General features: G+C 38.4%; 1 protein-coding gene across 1 annotated transcript; it reads right to left on the reverse strand.

The window, feature by feature from the left end:
* Positions 1-2200: 2200 nt before the first annotated feature.
* LOC103701527 (uncharacterized) lies at positions 2201-5265 on the reverse strand. The gene is made up of 3 exons (XM_008783609.4): positions 4523-5265; positions 3316-3530; positions 2201-3178 (listed from the first exon to the last, which is right to left on the reverse strand). The coding sequence occupies exons 2-3, from the start codon at positions 3526-3528 to the stop codon at positions 2594-2596; spliced, it is 798 nt and encodes a 265-aa protein (XP_008781831.1). The 5' UTR covers positions 3529-3530; positions 4523-5265; the 3' UTR covers positions 2201-2593.
* Positions 5266-19403: the final 14138 nt, after the last annotated feature.

A 19403-nucleotide genomic window follows, 5' to 3' on the forward strand; every position in this document is an offset into this window, starting at 1 on the left:
GGACCTCTTTCTCCATGTAAAACAAATGACTTTAAAAGAGGACTAAGGATGCAAAACACCAAGAGCTAAGCAAATTATTTTCCAACTGGATGAGATGAAGTGACAAGTTGAGAAGATGTGATCAACCAATTCTCCTCCATGACCACAAAGGGCATATCCTCCCATTTGTCTTCATGTCCTTTTTCTTAGAAGATCTCTTGTATTCAGCCTCTTTTTCCAACATAACCATAAGAAGCATCTGACCTTAAGTGGTGCACAAAGATTCTAAAGGTCACCTGCAAACTTGCATTTAATGCCTCTCGTATTGATTAATTGGTAGAAAGAGGTAGCTAAGAAGGAATTCTTGCTATCCAATTTCCATACCACTTAGATCACCATTCTAGTCAAGAGAAACATGAGCAAGAAGAGTTAGTAATTTATTAAATTCATCTTGAATATCCGCTTTAGGCTGCCTAGGTTTCTTCAATTTCTATTCCAAAATGCTTAGGTTGAAAAATTCCGCCACCATCCGGTTCTTTTTTCGGTTGATTTCATAGAGCTTGGGGAAGAGGGATTGTAGAGGAGCGTCACAAATCCAACAATTTTTCCAAAAGAGCATTCTTTGACCATCGACAATCTAAAATTTTTCTCTATTCCACAATGCGGTTAGAGCATTAACTATATCTCTCCATAAGCAAAATGCACCTATCTTCTCGAAATGCCCCGATCAGTGTAAGATAGCTCCATCCCCATTTGGCGAGTAATGAATGATTGAGCTGACTAATGTCCTTGACAGCTAAACTCTCCTCTTCCTTTCCAAGACAAACAGTGCTTCAATCTACTTTGCAGAAGGCTCCTTTACCATTTTTATCACCACTCCATGGAAAAGATCTTCTATATCTGTCAAAATGCAGACCACTTAAGATACTAGTCCACGCCTTTGCCATTACTCGGCCATGATAATATTCTGCCAAGCATTTTCTATTGGAAATCCATTGCTTATCCTAGTTGTATTAGGACTCTATTTCTAGTTTATCTTGTTTCTTATGCGTGCCGGTCTACATTTCCTTGTATTGGTATTGTATCTCTAGCCCGGGCTTTCATATTGTCACCAGACAGGCCCAAAGGTTTATTTGGACTTGCTTTGTACTCAGCCTTGGCCCCACGGGTTTCCATTCCTATCCATGATTAATCACCAAGAATCTGAAAAAAACTGACTCCTAATTGACCTTGTTATTAAGAAGACCTCTTAGTCATCAAAAAAACACTTGGGAAGTTTCGGTGATACTACCATTAATCCATATTCCGACCTCATCTAGATGTGAGTAAGACAGGTTAATTAAAGCCTTCTAGAGTTTTAGAATCATGAGATTGTCTTCTGGTATATTTGTTCTTCTTTGATAAAGAGGGATGCGAGAAGCCACCCAATTTTTAATAGAGATTATGTACAGTGTGCATATACAAGAGGAATGAGGAAGGATGCAGCTCAAGACTGATTCCTCTGGTACATTGTTGTTATCCTTATCTTTAATGCTCTTCTTTATCCCAGGTCATTTTGGTTGAGTAAACACTCCGAGGATTGTCTTCAGTGTTGAGCCATTATAGGACCAATCAAGATGAAAACGGGCTAACAAGAAATGTACGAAAGCAATAGAATCATTACAGGGTTAAAGGCAGGGTGAGGCCATCAGAATAGCCACTAATGTGGGCTTGGAGAAATATGGCGATCCCCTACGAGTCCCATATCATAAGCTTTGGTGTTTTATGTTCGTGTCAATCTGGTGCCTCTGAGGCATTGGTTTGAAATATGAAAATTGCATTGCGTTCTTATTGCTGGATTCGGATTGTTAGCCTCTTCTTACAGTTAATTCTTTTTACCTTCCTAATTATCCAGTTACATGTCATTGTGCTGAGAATTTTCAATGAAAAAGGCTGATGTATGGAATCATGGCATGAAGACCTAAATTTTCTGAATGTTCTAAAAGAGAAGAAGAGATGCACAATCACTGATCACTGATAAATTGTGTTAAGTACAACTCAGCTCTTCTTTACATTGCTCGTGTAGTTTGAATGCACATCCAAGTCTGAAAGATTTAAAGTTTTAAATAGGTCACACAGGAAAAGAACTAAAGAATTTGGCTCCACATTGACATTCCAAACTCGGTTGGAGGACTTTCTAAAAGATTGAGCAATTGTAATTTCCTTGTCAGAAAGATAAATCTAACAAAAAAGGAGATATATTGAGTAGAAAAAATTTCACTGGTGATATAGCAAAGCAGCAAGCAAGGAGTACTAATACAGAAGAATGGCGCTGGCTACAATTTCATTACTGAAGTTGAAAGACATAAAACAAACATTTGTCATCTATCATGGTCCTTCTGTTATCAACCCTCAAATGAATGGCGACTTGGCTTTGAAACTTCTGCAGTTTGTTAGATCAATGAGCTACCTCAAATGAGTGCAATCAATCTTGCAATCCATTAAAACCAATAAATATACATGGAAAAATTAAACTGGAAGATTCTTTGAGCAGAAGATAATATGCATGCGGGATCGATGTTCCTTTTCACTCTAATGGAGCCTTAATACTTAAGCAGTACCTCAATGTATTTCATCAACGCATCCAGGTATTTGAATCCATTTCCTCTTCAAAGTTCAAGCTCGGACCTTGGAAATCTCTGCGTGGCCCTCGCAAGCTCTCCTCTTTCGAGCTCACAGGGAAATCACTGCCTTCCTCTGTTCTGTCTTGTCCAACAGGCGCGAGCTGCTTGGTCTCACTGGGATCTGAAACAGAGCAGCCGATTTCCCTATCCAGATGAAGCCCATGTTTCGGTTTCTTCCTCTCTGCACCGCACCCAATGCTTAGAGTAAGTTCAACATCAGTGTCAATTTCTGGACCTACCATTGTTGTCCTCTCTCTTAAATGCCTCCATAAGCCGGAAGCCTGATTATGTGCAATGTTTTCATTGGTTTCCACCGCAGGTTGTTCAAGATTGAAGCTTTTTGGCTTTCTTACGGAGCCATTAAAGCAGATGGTTTCCCATGATTCGTACTGGTCTAGACGACTATCCTTGGAACCTAACTGGGATGTAGACTGATGCCTGTTATCACGACAAAACGAACTATGTGTCCCCTCATCACTTCTGATCTCAGCCATTAACTGCTTCTGAGCATGGTAAAGCCGGTGGAGTTCCCTCACCTGCATTTTCCAAATCCAATGATACTATTAGAAAATAAAGTAGTTCAAATTTGTGACTCATCTGACTTTCATGTGAAGCAGATTGTACTCAGGATCAAGAAGTAAAACGAGCGATGAGCAGAAGAACGTAGTAGCACCTGCTGTTTAAAAATTCCTTCTTGTTTCAGCATCATCTTCCTTACTGAATCTCTGTCCATGGGCTCCAGAAACAGCTTCGAGCCGATTCGGATGCCTAGTTTGCACTCATAATTGGTTCCTGTATATGAATTGCTGAATCTTTTATTTACCACATCGTAGTTCTTCGGCAAGGTGGTGAATGAATTCAGTGGGTGCTGAAGTACAGTTCCCATGCCTGAAACAGTTAAAAGAGTGACATTTGGTGATCCTTCTAAAATAATAGATAGGATGATGCAATGGTAAGTGGCAGGACCTGTAAAATTAAAACGCAGCACGCTACTGGAAGAGACTCTGGAGACAGTATAGCAAACTTCTGAACAAAAGTTTCATCCCACATAACATAAGTTTTAAAACAAAATAAGTGTCGACTCTCAAAAGTTGCAATAAGAGATTACTATCCACAATACTTCTGACAATATTTTTGGTGGATTATTTCTCAGAACGGTGGAACTCAAAGCAAAGGTTAGTCAAGAGGAACCAATAGTAAATTGGAGCAAATTTTATCTTTACTACTTTCTTTTTTAATTTTTTGAGAAAATTGTAGAAATAACTAATAACCACCCATCTGCTTGCAGTAGATATGTAACAGTACAGGCTTATCTTGCAACCATATCAGAATTAAGGCCTAAGCTCACATGAAAGCAAAATAGAAAAACTAAGAGGATGAAACATCTGTCTTAGGAAAGATTGTTCTTTCAGCAGAGCAGCTCCATGGTGTCAGACATGCCATCTGAAATTCTCTAATCATTCAAGGAAGACCTGAATTATTAGGAAACAAAGGGTAAGGAAGCACAAACTATTGAAGAGCGCAGCCAAATGGACTCAAGACAGCAGAAAGATGCAGTTCCTTACTGATTTAAGGATGGACTTGTCTATTTTATAATTGAAAATTTTCATATTGATTTTTTTTTTTTTTTTTTTGGTGAAGCATCTAGTAAAATTCTTCCCTTGTATGGGGGGAAAGAAGGCTTTAGAGCTAAAGGAGGGGTGCATCATTTTAGAAAAGGATTGCCCTCCCAACTCCCAAGTACAAACTAAAACATAGTTAAGCAAGAATTAAGAACCATGAAGAACCCAAACAATATAAAACTAAAAAGCACCATAAAGAAAACCGACATGAATCTCAGGAGAGACAGTGAAAGGATGAGGAGAAGAAATATCAGTTACCTGCAAACTGGGATTCTGCAGCTTATCCAGCATCATCCTCCTCTCCTGCCCCTTCTACAATCCTCCATATGTCATCACCATAGGTAGCAAAATAAGGTCATGATCCAGTTTCCCATCATGAAGAATTTAATCATGATGGCGTTGCCAAGGAATCCTAATTGGCAGAAAAAATCCAAGTTAGGGTGTGTCTTTAGAGACTGCTTGAGAAGGACCAATATCTTCTCTCTGCTCATGAGCTGATGAGCAGCCCAGCTATCGATTAGGAAAACAACAAAAGCAATCCAAAAATAATCCAAGCTTGACAGGCTGTGAAGTGGAAGGCAAGGAAAAGGTGGAGAAGTCTATGGCGAGATCTGTTTAGTATTGGATTCCATAAACTCGGGATAATTATAAAGCTGGGAGATACGGAACAGGACAAAATAAAACATATTTATGATGGATCTCACTCCTCGGCATAACCCACGTAAACATGTGACCATTATATCTTGACAGCTATTACGGAACATTAAGATACTTGAGGATATGCAATGGTGGGATCCCCCCACCCAATCTTTAGAGGCGAAAAAAAACAAAGGAACACACTAATTTCTGTCTCCCGTGCTACAATTTTGAATAGTTCCATGGCAGTATATATCCCAACTGCACTTAGCAACCATCTCCAGATTTCCCCGCTTGGAGAGTACTTGCTCGTCTCTGTTGCTTTATTGCTAGAATTATTACCAAACTGATTGGGCGAAGAAGGCAAGGATTTAAGGAGGATGGCGTTCTTTTTCTTAAGAAAGCATAGTTGAAGCACTGGAGAACAAATTGGTTATAGTACTTGCAAATAGTGCTGGAATGCATTCTGGGTCACATAATGCTATCTCATCATTTTCGTTAAAACCCAGGTCTACTTTCCTTAAAAAAAATATAAAATAAAAGCAAATCTCAGGTAGGAAAAACTATTTGAACATTGAGGACTGGTGGTTTGGTTTCCAGAAAAAAGAGGGAGAAAGTATGGTCAATGAAAACATAAGAAAAAATAGCTCATATTTGATTGACGATTTTTAAAAAAGAGGGATTAAAAAGTAGCTCTTCTCTAGAAATAACTTTCCTACATCTTATAGCAATTTTTATTTTTGCAAAATTGTCCTTAAGCCATTATACTTGAATGGATCATATTAAAATAGATCAAACTTAATTTCTTTAAATAACTTGGAATATGTTCAGCCACCTCACATAACTAACTATGCTTCAAACCTAGAATGCTCTGTTGCTTATGGTTATTCTAAGAATAATTATCACGATCTTATAAGAAAGAATAATTATGAAGGTATTGAAAATGATCTGTCCGGTGATTCAAACATTATTACTTTGCAAATCAGCTTCTTTATGAGGTGATATATGTTAGTGTTCTAAATATTGTAAATCAGAATATCGTATTTAATTCTAAGAATATAATAAATATTTTATATAATTTTGTAAAAAAAATAGATGTTCAATCAATCATAAATTATTTCAAAAATTATGATTTTTTACGTTGCTTTTTATGATCAATTAAATATATAAAATTTAATTTTTTAGATATTATATATTTAGATGTTAATTTTTCAGAAAACATATTTCAGCGTGCCAACAAAACGGATCATAAGTGGGAGGAGAGAGAGAGAGAGAGAAGAATAAGCCGAGATCTATCACTTTCAAGGGGAAGCTGGCGCATCAAGGCCGCAGCTGTCAAACTAATTAGGAGGAAACAAGATATCTCCAAGTTCTTATCCAGCGAGACCAAGCAAAGACAAGGCTCCACATGCATCAAAGACCTCGATTCATGTGAAGCTATTTCTTTATTGGTACGGGGGATGGAAGCGAACTCTTGTCTCGCCGGCTGCTTCGATGAGGCAACTATCTCACCCTGTAACCGTCACTTAATGTTCCAATGGCACCAACGACCGTCTCTTTATTTTTTTTTTTATAGGGGAATAGCGTCGGTCACCTGCGTTTTGTGATGGAGGATGATGGTAGCCACTAATTACAAAGTAAAATTATTTTGATAGAATTTTTGGTAGGTCAGAAAATATTTTTTAACTCTCTAAAACTATTTTTGGATAAAATAGAGATGTTCGGTAAAAAAAATAGAAAGTTGTTATAGCTTTTTGGTAAAGCTGAAACAGTTTCTTGAGAGAAGCTCCAAAATAGAGCCTCTTTGGAAAGTTATTTTAGATTATAATTTTTTTGGACCAAAATACCTATGATAAAATATTATAATTACAGAAAATATCTTTTTATATTACAGAAATTTGTAGGAGTCCAACAAATATATTATATTAACAAAATATTAATATATAATGATAATAACTATAATATTTTATATTTTTATTATTGTATTATACTATAAATATAATATTATATTACATTATGTCATAATGTATTGATATGTTATGTTATATAATATCAAATTATGTTATATTATCATGCTATAGTATACAATATTATATTACTATATTATAATAATATTATATTATAGTATAGTATATAATATATTTATGTATTAATATATATTATATTTTATTATGCTTTGTAGTATAATACTATGCAATGTCTTTTATGGTCATTTTGTCATAAAAAAATACTTTTGCAGTTTGTTTACCAAACGCATATTAAAATTTCACAATACTTCAAAAATGTAGTTACAAAACAACGAATAGCTTTTTATAAAAACTCTACTTCCAACAGCTCCGCCAAATGGAGCCTTAAGCCATACTATCGGAAGCATTATGAACCCATACAATTGTTACGATTAGAAGAATACTTTGATCTTATCAATTTCCTTGTTCTCTTGATGTAGTTTATATTAGTTCACCCATATCTCATGTTCATCTAAGAAAATCCTGGGAGAACTGCAAGTTTTTAATCAATAATATGTGGCTCTTTTTTAATAAATCGGAGAAGTGCCTTCCTTCCTCTATTTTTTTTCCAAAAAAAATAAAAAATAAATCCTATTGCATTCGTTGTGAACTGTGGAAAGGAATCTTCTCCTTCCTTGACCTTGATACAATTGCATTTTAAGTTAGGAAGGATCCACCAACATGATCTGCTGATGACTTATGGAAGAACAAAAACTTCGCACAAGTAAGGTGTCCTTTTAATTTATTTTTTTAATCCATTTGAGCGATTGACCTATAACCATTTCGTTTTGTGTTTGGTAAACCACCTTATTGGTCCTTATCGTACGACGACCACATCATTAAATAGCTCCTCTCCTCCGGCATTTGAACTCCTCATAGCCAGGGATTAGAAAGCCTGATGTGTCTGGTGTACTTTATTGGGTGCTTATCACCACAAGAAGATGGCCCTCAGAATACATCATTTGCGTAAGAGATTTTGCGCCCGAATCTTAATATTGTCGTCTAGCTCGAGCAAATTAAGTTCATTGAATGTGGGGAAATCATGTGAAGGCAAGAGAATACACGCCACAGCTTTTTTCAATGCCTATCCAGAAGAGAACCCCTTGGACCCCTCACATCAACGCCACGTCCGATTCAACAGCTCCCACTGCATCCCCTCCCACTTGCAATTAATTAATTACAATCTCTAGTTAATATGCTCCACTTAGTTCGGTTTAGAGACAGAGAGAGAGAGAGGGAATTGGCAAAGATTCCGTTTCGGGACTGGCCAGTGTCCGGGGAGAAATCGGAGAATGTATATCAAGGGACTTATGGATAATGTTTTCTTCCTGGAAGGAGTTATGGGTAACAATAATTATATGTAGAATGCTATTCTGCTCAAATTTCAAACCTGGGTGATGGTAGTGAATAATCATCAGGAAAAGAAAATCTACCATGTCAAATGCTTGAACTTGATTTAAATGAAAGATGCTCCTATAGGGTCCGAAAATTATTCCATCTATGGAGAAAAAAGAAAAAAAAATTGTGCGCAACATGACCATTGATATGCCTCATAATTGGCTAAGGCCGATGTGGCAGGCCGACCAATGAGAGATTGTCAAGCGGCCGGCATTAAAAGCGCTTGGAAGTATTCAAATTTCAAACTTTCTCCAGCTAGCATATGTTACAGCTTGCTATGGGTGGTCTGCATAGATGGCGCACGTTTGCATAATGCGAGGGCGCGATGCTCGAGCGGGATGCGCGAGTCGCTGCTAAATAATCAGCGCACATGCCCAATTTACCTGGCGACAGGCGTTGACTCTTGCCTATATATATCACGCCTAGGGAGACCCCCTGGGAAGTTCTTTCAACTCAACGCTGCTACTCTACTATTCAAAAAACCTCTACCATTTTTTTAAGAATTGTACCTGACTTAGGCATCTGAGGTCTTTTACCGAGCACACTCTGACAAGTAGATTTCTTATTTTCTATTTCAAGTCGGGTCTGAGGTCAAAGTCCTCATACGAGCATAGACACCAATATCTAGCTCTCCTTCCTCACCTTGGAGGCGTGCGGTGAGATCAGGCCAACCTCGTCGATCTGAACGGAAACTTTGCTAACCACCCCAGCAACCTCGACAACTTAGTGCCTAGGTCGGGCCAGATTTCAGCATCAACAACTATATTTCATGTTACATTGATAACAAAAGTAAGTTATTACAAGTGAAAATGGTTTAGATCTTAGTGGCCTATGATTATTGATGTTGTACATATGCAAGAATTAGCAATCCAATAGATACCCTAGCTTTATCCTTTGTGCAACTTTCATACATGCATGAAAAAGCATAATTCGCAAAGAATGGCTATTGGACTACTCTTTCTTGTGTCCCCAGTAGCAATGATCTAAACTAGCACCTTGGTGGTAGTTTTTGGTCCAACTTGATTGTGAAAGCCTCCCTTAGATCATCCTCAAATTTGGCTTGGGTAAGGAATACAGATTAGGTTCAAATTGTACCAAACCAACATAGGGGTTGTATCTTTCATGCGGAAGAACAATTCACCCTCCTTCACGCAAATCACCATTGAATCACGCAATAGCCGCTTTGAAAGTTGTGCGGGCAGATGAGTAAAAGAGTTTGGAGTGCTTCAATGCAATGTGAGATCCAATGGTTGACACCGCGAAAGACGATTAATCATTCTTTAGCACCCAGGATACAACTTGAACACATCAAACCATGGCTTAGAATATATTTTATGGACATGGAACACTGAAGCATGACCGCTGGATTAGTTCTTTGTAATTCACGTGCTCATGCAGGAGTTAACAAACGCCGGTACATATATAATTCTGGAGCTTTTCTGGAGCCCCAGCCCATGAACGTAGCTCGGGCCTGTTCGAGTTTGAGCGTCAACCGTCCAACTTCCGAGTCTCACCTATCTTTGCAATTAAAGATATTTCATGCACAAGGAGTCATACAACTTTCGTTCCCCTTGCTGAACTCCAAGCTGCATGGAATGGCCTAACTTCAGCAATTTATAAGTTCGGATTTAAGTCACTTTGGCTTGAAGGTGATTCAGCTGGAGTTGTCCAATGGATTTCTGATCCTCTTCAGCCCTTTTTTCAGCAACATCATCCTCTCCTCTCAGGTATCAAGGCGTGCATTTCCTCTCTGAATTTCATTATGGCCTCCCATGTCTTTAGAGAAGCCAATCAGCCGGCCGATATACTGACTTATTTCCATGACAATGCTGACTTCTCATCCAACTCCAGCTTGCCTCTAAGAAATAAGATCTCTTGTTCTGGCTGATAGCGTAGGAATTCAGTCTACCCGTTTCTAGATGTTTATTATGCAGCACTCCTGATTAGCAAGCAGTGTATTATTGCTGTAACAGTCCAAGACCTCACCCAAAATGGCCAGCCAGAAGATATTATTTGGGTTCCTTCATCCTGTATAAGTATCCAAGATCTACCTAGCAAATAACTGATGTGGGACTAAACACACGCCCGCGCGGATCCTCACATACTCTCTCCGTTCAAGCCCTAACATCCTCATCAGGCTAAGGGTTCAAATCCATTCAAATCTAATCACAAACACCATGATCGACACGTGATCAACTCCAATAGATCTGAGTTACAGTATCCACATAGATTATGGGCTGGGTCTGCTCTGATACCATTTGTAACAATCCAAAACCTCACCCAAAATGGCCAGCTGGAAGATATTATTTGGGTTCCTTGATCCTATATAAGTATCTAAGATCTATTCAGCAAATAACCGATGTGGGACTAAACACACGCCCGCACGGGTCCTCATAATTGCTATGGCTTGTGCTTTGCTGGAATACATAATTGAGACATCTTCTTTCCAGAATTGAAAGAATACCTGTGGCTCAACAAGACAACAACTTTGGCCTCGCAATGGTAATAGTTTTGGAGTTCATAGGTAAAGGTGGCTGTCCTAAGATCTCGCTGACTCTTCTCATGCAGACCATTAGAATTTATCGTAAGGACCACCATGAGTTGATTATGTTGCTCCTAGAAAAATTAGTTGACCTTCTCCTTTGTTCTCCGGCTTCTTCTTCCGCTCAAGAATCAGTCTTCTTCATCTTTGCCTACTTCTGGTGCTCATAAATATCTATGGAAAACTAGTGTACATGCTTCAAATTCTAAGAAAACGGTATTTATCAATAGTTGGTTATTTGTCTTCTATTCTATAATCCGCAAGCCTGTTATAATCAAAAAAGGATTCTGATATTTGATAAGGTCGACTAAACTATTAATCGCTGTGTCCTATAACACCTCAACATGTTTGAAATTGAAACTATCCTTGGTGGAATCACTCGATAGAAAAAATTAGTTCTTCGTTCCGGCCATAACTTCATTCTGAATAGTAGCAGTAGATGAAACATTTTGATTAATTATTCTTGCTTGCCTTCATCATATCGGACTAGCAAACTAAACTGCGTTAAATTTAGTTAAGTTTTTCTAGACTTATGTTGGTACAAATTGGAAACAAAAATAATATAATAAATTTTATGGATAACTGTAATTGAAAGAGGGATTTCATGTTTTGCATCTCATTAGGAGCTTCCGTTATGTGGGTATGAATCTAAAAGCTTCGAAATATTTACCAGTTTGGATAGCAATTGTTCTTCTATGTCATACTTGCTATCAAACTCCTTGATCAACTAATTGCAAAGTGGTGGTAGGATGTTGTTTGGCAAGTATGAAGCATTCATGAGGCATTTGGATTGCACTTCTTTTATGCCATGCTTACAATCAATCTCCTTGAATAAGGAATTGAAGAGTGATAGCAGGATGTCCTTTGGCAAGTATATATGATCCATTTATGAGGCATTCTCGCCCAGTCCTTTTTTTGTGCTCAATTTTCTTTTTCACTTCCAACTGTAAACACCAAGCCAGATGGGCCGACCTGGACCATAGTCGGCGACCCATCTGAAAACTTCGTGAGGAATAGCGGTGGAGATCGGCAATTGTTGAGGCGGTTATAACCGCCTAACAGCCACAATCACCACCTCTTTGAGCTTGATCAAGGGCTATAAAAGCCCATGAATTCCTCAGTGAAGAACTCCATTGACCACCCTCTCACTACCTCTTACCCTCTCTTCCTTCTTTGCAAAGGAGATGGATCAGGAGCGGCGGTGCCAGAGGAGGAGACACCCCTAGTTCGTCGCCGCACTGAGCCACCGAAGCAGACACAGTAGCTCGCCGGAAAAGCCTCACAGCTCCTCGGAGCTAGGTAAATTTCTGATCACCCTTGTTCATGAATTACATTCAGTCGATCTAGTGTAATAATCAAAATGGAAATAAGAGAAGAAAGAAAGAAATAAGATGTAAAGGAGGGAGGGAAAAGATCTTACCCGTGAGCGGCGCGTGTGCACGCGTGCGGGCCTCAGAACTGGACAATATCTAGCATGGGAGCCCCGTGTTCCCCCTCATTTGACCTCCACATGGGCACTGGGTGTCTCAGGTGCCCTGCGCAGGTGGGGGCGTGACATTTGGTATCAGAGCTGAGGACGACTCTAGTCCAAGGGTGGGTGAATGAAACATCCCACATCGACTGGATTCATTTCAGAGCCTGGGTATATGAGGCGGGTGTCTCTAATTCCTGCAGACACGTTTTGGGTGAAAAACAAAATCGGAGAGGGATCTGGGCGGCGCGCGTGCGGCCCCGAAACTAGACAATATCTGGCAGAGGAGCCTTATGTTCCCCCTCATGTGGCCCCCACGTGAGCACTAGGTGCCTCACGTGCCCCACGCAGGCGAGGGCGTGACATTTGGTATCAGAGTTAAGGACGGTTCTAGTCCGAGGGTGGGTGAATGAAACATCCCACATCGGCTAGAATCGTTTTAGAACCTGGGCATATGAGACGGGTATCTCCAAATCCTGTATACACGTTTTGGGTGGAAAACAAAATTGGGAAGGGGCCTAAGTGGCGCGTATGCATGCGTGCGGACCCCAAAACTGGACAATATCTAACAGGGGAGCCCCGTGTTTCTCCCTCATGTAGCCCCCATATGGGCATTGGGTGCTTTACGTGCCTCACGCGGGCAGGGGCATGACACCAAGAAGTACAGACATTTCAGGCATTAAGAATATTCAGGAATAAAGAACCTTGGACCTTTCTTTTTTTCCTTGGTGAAAGAGGCTTTTGTTGGAACCACAATTGCTTTTTCTTATAACGTTTTTGATAGTAGTGAATATGCTATTATGCATCAGTTTGGCTTTTGAGACCCTTTTGAGGGGATTAGAAGGCTTTTAAGAGAATAAGAGGGAGCCTGGTTGCTGTCTTAAAATTCCAGTGCATAGAATTATTGCTATATGCTGAAGAAATGCCAAATCATGCCCAAAAAATAGTTGAAGAAAGAAAGAACAGCACCACTGAGGTGGTAGCACGGTGGAAACGGAACTTTGATTCCACCAGAGTGGCTCAGGTTCAAAACACGCGGGCGTCGATTAAATGCGAGGACTGGATGCCCTCCGCCTGGTTTGCCCGGTGGAGTCGCTATCTAGTCTGCCGGTACTTAGGTGGTGCTGGTGTGACCTACTCACACGTAGGGTTTCCCCACGGATGGGAATGGTATGAGTAAAACTTGTCTGCCCGCATCGAACATTCTTCAGCTAGGGGGGCCCAGTGGGGGTTGCTACGCGGATGAGGTTCTCCTCACCCCCCTCTTCCCTTTTTTCTGGCCAAAAAAAAAAAAAAGAAAAGACAGCACAAGAAACAATAAACAATATACCAGACCCCTAGTACTAAATCAGATTTATTAGGTAGTGTTTACCAAATTTACAGCAAATAGTAGCTTTGAATAAATGCAGAGTTAAATGCTTTGTTGAGTCGACTCATTAATTAATTTATGACAAGTCAGAAGTTCATCCAAAAAACAAAAAAAAAAATTAGCTAGAAGATATAATTTAAGTTTCTTGGTTTTGCATCAGCATCCAAGATCTAAGTAGTACATAATCGATATGAGACCAAATACACAGCCCACAAACTATAGTATCCTCACCAGGTTAAGAATATACATCTATTCCAATTCAATCATAAACACCATAATCAACTCATGGCCGATCAAAATAAGCTCATGACGCAGCAGTATCCTATAGTCTATATAGGCAATGGTTCGAGTTCGTTCTAATATCATTTGTGATAATTCTGAACTGTGCCCAAAAAGAATAGGTGGAATTATTGATTGGATTTCTTGGCCCTGTAATGTAAGTCCATCATCATGCGTTAAGTGAATGCACATTCTCCTACATTTAGATGTTGACTTCATCGTCCAGTTGTGCAACTGAAGTTGATTTGGCTGATAAGGTGAGAGATGGAAAGGATGATAAAATCATGGCTGTGTTGTTTCTACTTGGCGATAATTGGATTGCTTTACGCCATGTCTATTTGAAAGTCGAATATGGAAGTGCATCACGTATTCAGGAGGAGAGAACGTAGATGGCAGGGGTTTCCCCGTAGGGGCCCGCCGCGCAAATTGGTTAAACCAGTTACTTTTTGGTATGAACCTGTCACTCTCTTTTTAAATTTTTAAAAGATAAGGGAGGCATAAGCCGATCGAATTTATTTGAGAGTGGAAATGGATGTGTACCTATTTGCAATATGAAGTGGGAAAGTGAAAAGATGTCACATTTTAAACTTTATGGCCTACGCTTAATGGTCATACGTGCTATAGCAAGCCTGGGGATGGGGAAAAGTGATAGAGAGAGAGCATACAGTATTTAACATCCATGTGTGCTATGATCCTTAATCAGAAGAAAATGTCCATAGAATATACTTACCGTAACATTGAGGTGGCTCCATATTAGCACCAATCGTAAGGTTGACAGAGGTTTCGAGCTCCAATTGGGAAGCATGTTTCGTTGATGTTGCTGATTGATAACGCCAAGTTTTCAGCCTCTAGAGTTTGAAGGTTGGTCCCATGAATTTTTCCCCGAATATTTTGGGGTATGTTTGGATATTTCTATAGGTCAAGCTTGTTGACCTATCTAGCTCTCATCTTCTAAGGGCTTGCCCGAAATTTAGATCAAATCAAGCCTTTGAATTGCGAAAAGAAAAAAAAAATTAGAATTTATTTGGATATTCCTATAAGCTTAAACTAAAAATTTTATAGAAATCGGACATGCTGGCTCATCTAACTTGTACTTTTTAAAAGCGTATCCGAACTTAGCCCACATTCTAGTCTTTTTTTTCTTTCTTTCTTTCTTTCTTTCTATAGGATTTGGCTGGGTGGAGTTTGGTTCATTTAAGATCATGCTTAAATGAACAGTTAGAATTTTTAGTTCAATTCTGTAAAAATAGTCAAATAGGCTTTCAAAGATCTTGTTTTCTTTTCACAAGATTTGAGCTTAGAGATATTTCACTCATAGAGCTATGTTTAAATGGGCAGCCTAATTCACAAATTTTACGAGATTTTGATCCAATCCTATAAAGATATCCAAACAAGCCTTTATTTGAATACATTAATATAGTTGTAGATCATAACTAAATGCAGTATTTGATTCATTCGCGCAATAGTAAATATCTCGTTGACTTTGAGTCCATGAATAGATGGCATAAGATTCACCCTGATATATTCCAAGAACGGATTAATATTCAAAATGTTTATGTTAAAAAAAACCAATCATTCGATAGTGAATTATATTATCAGGTTCTTTTTGAGAAAATTCAATGTTTTAGATGCTAGTACTAATTTTTTTCCTATAAAAATGTCACATGGGTCTATAGTCAATCCTTTGATAACATATCCAACTATTATGGTGTATTAGAGCCAATCCCCATGATGACTCCAAAAGGGCATCATTGCCTTTTTAGGGCATGCTTTGGGAGGCCAAAAATTACATAAAAATCTGTATGTACTTGGATAAATATTATCTAAGCAATATTTAGATAATAAAATAATTTATTCATATTTTTTATGCAGAAAAATCATTCTAGAATTTGTTATTACTGTAAGGGCCGGTCCATCCCAAAATACTTGCATAGGCTCAAAGTCTATTTTTTCTGACACGACTCTTAAAGCAAGGGGAATATAACACCCCACGTGCGTGGCACGTGAGATGGAAGAGGCGGACTCCTTCCAGGAGTCCGACTTCTTCCCTGACGCCGATGAGCACAAGGAGTCCACGGCTCGCCGGAGCCCTAGATTCATCTTTTAAAAGAGCTTCCCATCTCCTCTCTAACTTCTCACCCAAACCCCCGTCGATGGCGGATGAAATCCGTGGGATTTCCTTGATTTTCCAACAACTGTACCGGTGAGTCACCGTTCGTTCTCGTCGGGAAAAGGAGCAGATACCTCGCCGGAGCTGAGGTATGGCCTATAGATCTCTTCTCTTCCTCTTCCCCCGGTCTTCTAGTCGCCATCGCCGCCTTATTCGGACCCGGCGGGTCGCTGGATTTCAAGAAATCGGGCTCCCATGTTTTTCTTTTCTCCTCCTTCCCGTCCGACCGACCACCGCCACCGAGGGTCGTGGCCGTTCCTGCCTCCGGGGGGTCGGGGCTGTTGCCGTACGTCGCCGCCATTGGAGGTCGCCGGCCATGTCTCTCTCTCGCCGTCTCGCGCCCTCTTGTTTCTCTCTTGCCTTCTTTCTCTCTCTCACTCGCTCACTCCCTCCCTCACTCCGCCTTGTTTCTTTATCACGCTCACTCTAGACATTTTATGAGGGTAAACAAATCGGGTTGATTAGGTGGACCTAGGAGGGTCTCGGGTTGGCATTGTATTCCCAAGGTGGCCGGCAACGTTGAAATTTAATATTATTTTTTTCATATTTTCATACCATTGATTATAGTTGTTGTGGTATTGATACACCTGGCCACGGTTCGGTTCTAATCGAAGAACCGGACCAGAATCGAATCGGAAAGAATAGGACCAAAACAAGAACCGTGTCTCACGGTTCTTAGCCGAACCGGAACCTTGAGAAATACGATTCGGTTAAGGTTCTAGGTTTGATGGAATCGAACCGAAACCGGAACCGAAGCCTATTTTTTTCTTTTTTTCCATTTATAATAAAATAAATTAGTTCCAAATTTATTTAATGTAACTTATGATTTTTTTATAATGTTATCTAGTTGTATTATTAAAATTTACTTTGATAGTTAATAATAAAATGAGGTACAAATTATCATTTTGTATTAATTACACAATCTATTTGTATTTATAATTTTTTTCAAATTAATTACATAATCTATTTTTTTTCAAAATTTTATAATTTATATTGAAAATCGGAACCGGAACCGTCTAGAACCGGAACCGGAATTGGCGGTTCTAGAACCGGAACCGAACCGACTATTTTCGGTTACGGTTAAGGTTCTAAATTTTTGTGGAACCAGAACTGGCGGTTCCAGAACCGTGGTCAGGTCTAGGTATTAAGCATGATTTTATAGTGGGACAATCATATGAACAAGAAGGTGTCCGGTAGACTACTTTACCTCCAAATTCATAGATCGAGGAGAGAATTAGTATACCTAATGTTTAAGTCCATCATCGGTAGAGGTAAAAGTTTTGAACACAATCACCTATATGGATAATACATATTTTGTAACATGTGTCGATGATTTAGAATTTGCACCGTTTGCCATATAATTATTGATTTATTTTTGATATAGTTATATAAATATATATTTCTTTATTATATAGATATATCAAATATTGATGATTATGTTTGCTTGGATTATAGTTTTGGTTGTTAGGATATGATGGTGATTATTTTAGAATTTGATCTTAAAATATAATATAAAATTATATTTTCTAGTTTGAATAAAATTGAATGATTTGATTGATAAATAAAAAAGGATCGTGACACATTGGTTTGCCACCATAGGTTAAAGCGCGAATATCTTGGTTTGCCACTATGGGTCAAAGTGCAATTATCTTGATTTACCACCGCGAGCCGAAACACGCATATTTTGGTTTACCATTATAGGCCGAAGCGCAGTTATTTTGGTTTGCCACCACAGGCCGAAGTGCGGATATTTTGGTTTGCCATCACGAACTGAAACGTGGAATAATGGTTTGCCAGTCGTGGGTCGAAGCGTAACCATGAATAGTATACATTAGAAAAATAATAATTGATCGAAAATCTAGATAAAAATGAAAGATTAAAATATAAACCATAATATCTTACATATTTTTTTGGAATGGGTTGAATATCTAATAGCATACATTTATAGATGCATATTTACATAGATTTTATCGAGCTATGTTGGAAAATTGGCATAAAATTTTATGATTTTTGCCTATATTTTGATGTAGTTTATAGTTAATCTTTATTTTAAAATTATTATATCTATATTGATATGAGTGTGTGGAATTCTTATTAGGCTATAAAGCTCACATCATCTCTTTTATTCTTCTTTTAGAGATCTAGAATGTGTGGTTTCGGATGGGTTGGGTGTGAAAGTTCGAGCGTCGGATTCATAAGTTAGTTAGTTAGTTTATTTTTCTGATACTGATGAACATTTGAAGATCTTGTAACTGTATTAGTAGGATTATTTGAATATGATGAATTTATTTATTTGGATTATTCGGCTATTCACTATTGAGTTATTAGATATTTGTTCATCTTAGGCCTTTCATGATCTCTAGAGCATCGCTCTAGGGCTCATGCGGTTGTGTCACGTAGCCAACCTAGGTGATAGGTTTGGAGTGTGACAACTATATTTCTATATAAGTTGCTAGTATGTATCCATATTTTCTATGATACATTTTATCTATTTATCTGTTTATCTACACACACACAAAAAAAATATAACATATCATAATAATATATATTATAATCTATTATATAGCATTATAATATATTTATTATTTAATATAAATATAATATTAGGGTTAGGATATATTTTAGAAGTAAAATAAAAAATGTTATTGTGCCGAGAAAATGACTTACCCATCTTTCATGTGTGCAAGATTTTTTTTCTTATTTTATGAATAAAAAGATTTTTTTTCTTATTTTAGTGTACTGGTGATCAATTATCCCTAAATATTATCCATAAAAAAATAACTTACCCATCTAAAAAAATTAAACAAACATTCTACCATTAATTTTTTTCGCTTTTGTTCCTGTGGAAGTACCCTGCATCACAATCTTAGCAGTTAAAAGCAACATTATTGAAACATGCTGTTTGCGGAATTCATCCTCGGGCATGTGTTTTGATAATAGCCACTGCAACAATCCGGGGCATCTGATTAAGGATCATCATATTAGCACGAACAAATTGTTAAATGATGAGATTAAGGTGGGCTCCATATTAGCACCAACTCTTCCTTTGGACAAACTTTGGGTCTTGATCCTGGATCTCTTCATGAATTCACCGACAATATATAGTTTCCCATGCGAATCTTCGTCTGCATGAATTGTATATGGACCTGATCGAGATATATCTTTCTCCTTTGGCTAGTATCCTAACTAAAGTTAGGTATGGATTGATTTCGCTCCTCTTAAACAATGAGGAACCTCCTTCAAGCCACGTCGGCAATCCACATCGTAA

The sequence above is a fragment of the Phoenix dactylifera genome, chromosome 2, assembly GCF_051530095.1.
Source record: "Phoenix dactylifera cultivar Ajwa chromosome 2, Ajwa_hap1_PhDact_Kaust_v1.1, whole genome shotgun sequence".
Lineage (NCBI taxonomy): Eukaryota > Viridiplantae > Streptophyta > Magnoliopsida > Arecales > Arecaceae > Phoenix > Phoenix dactylifera.